The following is a 6,705-nucleotide window of genomic DNA, read 5'->3' as shown; positions in this document are numbered from 1 at the left end:
GTGCAGGCCAGTCAAGTTCTGGCCACATCTTCATGGACCTTGCTTTGTGCACTGGTGTGTGGTCATGTTGGAACAGGAAGGGGTCATCCCCAAACTGTTTCCTACAATGTTTGTAGAAGCAGTCTGCACACCTAGGTGCTTGGTTTTATTCACTCATGATAGTAATTGGAACACCTGAATTAAATGATTTGGGTGGGTGAGTGAATACTTTTTGAAACATAGTGTAGATGTAGTAGACTACAAGGCATGGGACAAGATACCCCTTTTTATGTCTTCCTGTCATATTTAATTTTTTATTATCACTGTTACAACCATTATTATTATTATTATTGTTAATGTGTGTTTTCTATTCGTTATAATTGATTTGCTAACTATGAGGTACAGGGGTATCAAACATTAGGCCCAACACTGAACATGCTCCAAATTTCCCTTTTTAGCTCTAGACTAAAATATGCTGGTTGCTGCAAGCACCCGTCAAAAAACTCCACTAGATGGCATATTTAATTGGGTTATGGCCAAAAAAAAGCATACCCAGTACATGACAAGCGGACAGATGGCGCTATCGCTTCAGATATGCTGACTCATACGGTGCACGAAACCGATGGATTTTTATCAAAACAAACAGAGCAAGGCCCCCATTCTATCAGCGCACAACGATCCCCGCACATAACACATGTCTGCACATTTAGAAAGTCCAGTTTCTACATGTATGAATAAAATTAGAAATGCACAAAGAAGGATAAAAAAAATTTTTTTCACCCTGCAGGAGTGTGAAGGCTGCAAAAACAATACAGCAGGTAGAAAAAGTTTATTGAAGATGTTACGAACATCTCGGAGTTTATGTAATTTTAGCACGCACTATCAGAGAAGTGGAGGCTTCAGCAGTCAGGAAAAAGAAAAAAAAACACATGTATTCCCGACAGCTCATTGGTCCAAATTTTCCCTGTGCTGCCACAATACTGCGCACACGTGACCTCGCTGTTTTCACCCAGTTTAACGCGTGTACTTAAAAAGACGGGCACCACCGTTCGCCAACACAAGCACGACCATCCCATCAGCACTCATGCCCGCGAGGTGAGACCTCTGCTGAGGGTGGGACTCGGACACCTGGAAGTGGACCATGGCGGCTGCCACGAGCAGCAACACATCCACGCTTCAGATAAAGCACTCCAGTCTCGAGCATACGCGGAAACGCATCGACCCGAGAAGGAGGCAAGCGGCGCTGTCCTTTCTCAGCAACATTTCTCTGGATGGACGGCCCGTGCAGGACGATGCGGGTAGTCAGAGCGAAGGGGAAACCCCGCTGGAAGCTCGGACTAGACAGAGCCTGGTTTCTACGGAGCCCTCGGCGTACGGAGCCGCTGCTGCTGCGGCGGCCGCGGCGGCTGCAGCGGCGGCGGCCACCACCACAGCCACCCAGGCGCTCGCTTTAGCAAACCAGGCTCTCCACGCCAGCAGCAGGGCCAGTTTTGGGACGGGTCCCACTGCTCCCCCCGTCGGTACAGACGCGGAGGGCGACGCTTTTGTGCCCTCGACGTTCAGCTCGCCTTTCTCCGCGGTCCCAGCCTCGACTAGAGGGAGGCTGCAGACGTACACTCAGGGAATCCTACCTGCGACCTACTCCAGGCAAGTCTCCCAGAACTACTGCCCGGAGGGCGGACAGATAGAGCAGCAGAGGTCAAGGTAACTGTGTACACAAAGGTTTTACTTCACTGTCTGAGCGCACAACGACCAAAGTTCACTTCTGCACTGCAGGATCGCCATAGACTGCTCATTAAACTGCACACGAAGTGCATCTTGCAGGCAAACCTTTCTTTTTTCACTTCTGAAATCTCGCCAGCAGAATAGAATAGCCCTTTATTGGCATTGTACGTGTACAACGAGATTGTGGGTGCTCTACTGTGCAGGAATGAAATATTAATAGTAGACAGCAGGAATATATACACAATCAAGAGACTTGTATATACAAAATAAGAGAAAGGCACACATTAGAGAACAAGTTGCAAAGTGTTTGCACACTCACTGTATGTTGCATATCTGTTAGTATTTCTAAAGCACCATGGCACTTTCCAAAATCAGTTTTATTGGGTATGTTGTGTTCCAGCAAGTTCTTAAGGAAATGTTAAGGATGATTAGCTTTCCAGACTTTCCTACATCAGTTGTTATTTATTATGTTATGATTTAGAAATGGGGTGTCAAACATAAGCCCCAGGGGCCATATTCAGCCAGGCAAGGACTCCAATTCGGTGTTGTAAATGACTTGTTGGCCCATGATCTTTGAAACATTTGTCAAACTTATCTCTCGTCAATGACATTGAGCAATTTTAGGCCAGAAAGAACATTTCTGTTAGGGGGTTGAAGCTGCTGTCACTTTCTTGCAAAGTGACTTTTATACATCCTTTTATTTATGAATGGAAAACAATCAACGACACTAAGAATGTCTTTTTCAAAAGAGATGCAGTAGAAGTTGCAACAAATATCATGTAACAGTTATATAAAGATATTTTAAGCTATCAAAAAGCACTGGATTCATCGTAAGGTACAACACAGGTTATGTTCAATAACGCAGAGTCATAAAGATGCTTGCAAAACAGGTCAATTCTTTATCTCATATATAACCCCTTCAGAAATCCTGTTGACTGCAGACTGCTTATCAATAATAAACAGAGGTGTTAGACATAAGAACACATAGAAACACTGGAAATCACTTTTTGGGGCACCAGCCCCACTGCATGGGTCTTGAAAATATGAAGGAGATTATTTTTCTTAAGTTAAGCGTCCCTGATTTAGTAGTTTCTCATTGTTGTGTGACAAAAACGGAGGGGTGTCCAAATAAATGGACTCTTGGCAATTTTCTTGCAGGTTTCTTATGATCAGCTGTTTTCAAAAGATGCTTGCACTTCTGAGAAATCAGTCTTTCTAACACAGCATGAGGAAAAAGTTCAGCTGTATGCTTTACTCCATGCAGGTGCCTGCAGGCTTATGACTCACTGATATGCACAGGGGATGGGGGGCAGATAGTTTTGATCACAAGTCCAGCAAACCATGGAGCTGTGCACCCTCGTTCCCCCCCGAGGAGAAAATCCAGCATCTTATTCAGTCTCTGTTTGTCTTTCTTACATAAACGTTCTTCGGCTCTTTGTCAAATTGTCCTCAGCTTATTTTTAGTGAGTGTCTTGACAAAACTTGGCACACACCTGCTGTCTACTTCATTTCTGTGTGACGCAAACATCCTGTAACTCTGCACTGCTGTCCAGCTCCGCATGCAACAGGGGCTTGTTGTTTCACACGAGTGTCTTTTTATTTTATCTTTGTCTACTTTATTTTCACACAAGGGGGAGAGTTTGGAGGTCTCCACCTCAAAGAGGGACGACTGTCAGTGCGGATCATCTTGTGGTTCTCTCACTGTCAGAACCTGCCGTCAGATCTTCTCTGTTCAGAGCCCCCTCGTCTTTTATCCAAATCCTCGCCTCCTGCTGAAGGCCGTGCCAGACTTCTCAGGAAGTTCTGCTTCACAGGGAAACGCTCATGAACCTAGTTACTGCACTGAAATTGATTTGTCAAATCAACTTGTTTGGAATGTCTTATTCTTTACTTTTCTTTTTTGCTATATATTTAAATAGTGGGGGGGAAATGCATGACTGACATCATTACATCACTAACACATTTGAACTTGTTTAGCTTACAAGAGGCAGCATTATTGAACCAAACAGCACATCTACTAATGAGAGTTGCTATAATAATAAAAAAGAAGTGGTATTGGTTCATATGTTGTGCAGTATTCACTAGTATGAAAACTTACCTATAGAACATGCAGATCTCTGTTAAGTTGATCAGGGTGTCATCACATAGTTTGTCCAGCAGAGGGCTTCAGCTCCTGTTTACTCTATGCTGTCTGTAGCACAGGTAGCAGAGTAGCATCAGAGCTCATCAATCAGTAGAAAGCGGAATCATCCCATATTTCACTCTCAATACAATATTGTTGCTATTTTTAGCTTTTTTCACTAAGCTAGCTGATTTAATATATTGCAGGAGATTGGCCCTCTTCTTAAAGTATAGTAGCATCACCAGAGTATTTACACACACAATATCGCTATGCATAATAGCGCCATACTATGCTGTATTGTTGCCCCATCCCTAGTAGTGAAGCAGCGTCTTCACAGTAAGCTGCAGATTGATTTGTGACATTCATTGCTGATATCATATTTGTATTTTTTTCACCTTTAAAACATTGGTATCCAGTATTGGTCAGGCTGCAGATCATTAGAAGCCAAACTTTTCAAATGTTAATCATTACACATCTTAAAGATTACGATAAGCTTTTGCTTTTAAATGCTGGTTTTAAATACTTGGAAGTCAGCTTGTACAAACCTGCCAGCTTTTCATATTTTGTGCTAATAAGCTCAGCACCCGAGAAATACTGAGTTCCAGCCACAGTGTTGCACATGTTGGATCCAGTTTCTGCTTTGCCATGTGATGTACCAGCGACCGGTTTGTGTTTTTTACCCCGCCTCTGCTGGGAGAGACTCCATCCCCCAAAGATCCTCAGCTGAATAAGCGGTTAAGAAAATGGATTTGATGCTTCTTATTCTGCTTTGCAAATACAGTCGGAATTTGTTAAAGCCTGACTTTACCCCCTGTTTTTGATATCTCGAAGGACGCCCACATAAAATGAATTCTGATGTCGAGAAATATGCAACCTGCTGATTGAGCGCGGCCATATTCCACCAGCGTGCGGACAGACGAGCGCTCTGCACAGTGCCTGGTCTGTTTTCTGAGGGCAGCTGGTGGAAACGTGTACAGAGGTCCCTCGCCGGGAGAGGCAGGATGCCCGGGCTTTCTGAGGAGCAGCTCTGGCTCTCAGCTCTGTATTTTCTGTCCTCCACTTCCTCTCCCAGGGGAATCGGAGACACACTCTCCCCTCAGACTTTTTGGCCTTCAATCCTGCTTTCGTTGAGGAAGCCGAAGAGCCTCTGATGTGCCGCCAAAATAGACTTTCTGAGCCCAAAGCTGCTTCAGACAATATCCTCATCAGAATCTAATGCGTGGAAACGATAGCTAATTTCATATTCCACTCCTCAGCGTTCATCCATCAAGAATCAGCCAAGAGCTGTGCTTTAAATATATAATAGTGAGTACCATCTGGTGCTGTCTGCCTGAGGTGTAGAGCAATGTTCATTATATTGTTTCCTCTGTAAAACACAGGCAGGTTGAGTCTTATCACGTCCTGCGTGGGTTATATTCCCATCACTATTAGATTACCCAGAAACACGTACTTTAAAGTATTTTAACAGGACTTTTTGCATGTGGAAGCAAAACTGTGGCTGGAAAACAAGCAGCACAAGCCACCGTAATGGCTCTCTGGAGTCTTGTGTGTTCGGGTCACATACTTCTGGTTATGGGGCCGATTGCTGTTCGCTGAGGTCATGGTTGGCATAATCTCAGGATTATATAAGAATGCCTCATTTTCCTTCCCTGCATCTTTCGGCGTCTGAGTCGTGGATAAAAGGAAAGCTAAGAAAAGCCCCCGAAATTAACCAGGATCAGCCTGTGTGTGAAACGTGTTTTGAAATTAATTTTGATGTAATTATTGTATTATTATTATTATTTTTTTCTCTCGTTTCCTTTTTGCCCGTTCATTCCTCGCGTTTGTTGCTACATCCCGTTTGTACTCATTATACTTTTGAACCTTTCCGGACCAGACGGGCTGAACTCCCCAGAGTGCTATTTTTTTTTTTTTTTTTTTTTATCACAGTAATCACATTTCCCTTTTTCCTGACTATATTTGTGTGAATAAGCCCACAACATTACATGTATTTTTCACTCAGCGACTCTGCAGGAAAATGGAAGACTGTGTCCTGTGGCAAGCTGCCAACAGGTCGTACGCGTGAAACCGTTTAATCTCCACATCTAAACAGTCAACTTGAGTTTTACAGCTTCATTGCTTAGCAGGATTGTCAATAGCATTCAAAAACATTTCTTTCTTATATTGCAGGAGCATGGTGTGCATTTGTAGTGAAAATAATTTTACACTGTGTCTGACTTCATTCAAGAAAAGGTGTTTAAATAAAATCACTTCCCAGGCAACAGTGGCAGGAGTTGCTTTCAGAGACTCTGCTGTTGATTTACGCGGATGCTTGTCTGACCCTTCTCACTGGGCCTAGTTAATGCCAGACTGGATGGAAACGGATTGCTCTAACCCTCCCTAGCAGGGTCTGAAGTGAATGAGTGGCCTGTCCCGTGTTATTGTTTCCAGGATTTGCACCAGCTTGGAAAACATCTTTTGCATTAAAAGCACGTGCTGCTGCTGATGTTCATGTAGAGACATTATTTCTCATTTAGCACACTCTTTGCAGAGTTTTAAGGGAGGTGGAGGGGTTCTTCCTGTTATAGTCCTACATGCATATGGAGCGGTTGGTAACTTGATTGATAGAATTTGGAAAGAAATGTAGCTCAGAAACTTTCAAGATAATGAAATGAAGCAGGTAACTTGCAGAGTTGTGGGCTTCTAATGCAATTCATTCACTGCAGCACCACACGGTCATAAAGAGAGACTGCCAAGAATGTAAGTTTGAAAGCTTGCCTGATTTATCTAACAAAGAAACCAACTCTATCCGTCCCAGTACTAAATTATCTTTAGTTCCAATATACAGGGAGTGCAGAATTATTAGGCAAGTTGTATTTTTGAGGAATAATTTTATTATT

The 6,705-nt window shown here is 43.3% G+C and overlaps 1 protein-coding gene across 3 annotated transcripts in view; it reads left to right on the top strand.

Annotated features, from left to right (window-relative positions):
* Positions 1-957: 957 nt before the first annotated feature.
* The window catches only part of cables1 (Cdk5 and Abl enzyme substrate 1), a 24,587-nt gene continuing 18,839 nt past the window's right edge, over positions 958-6,705 (top strand). For 2 of the 3 annotated variants that reach the window (XM_013913246.1, XM_005742570.1), the window contains exon 1: positions 958-1,683. In XM_013913246.1, coding sequence (XP_013768700.1) covers positions 1,121-1,683 — 563 coding nt within the window. In that variant the 5' untranslated portion in view covers positions 958-1,120. The remainder of the gene's footprint in view (positions 1,684-6,705) is intronic. The other variant, XM_005742571.1, reaches the window with a different exon arrangement.

This window comes from Pundamilia nyererei, unplaced genomic scaffold (genome assembly GCF_000239375.1).
Source record: "Pundamilia nyererei isolate P.nyererei 1_Seehausen unplaced genomic scaffold, PunNye1.0 scaffold00121, whole genome shotgun sequence".
NCBI classification, from domain to species: domain Eukaryota; kingdom Metazoa; phylum Chordata; class Actinopteri; order Cichliformes; family Cichlidae; genus Pundamilia; species Pundamilia nyererei.
The sequence above is the reverse complement of the archived record's forward strand: the minus strand, read 5'-3'. Positions and strand labels throughout refer to the sequence as shown.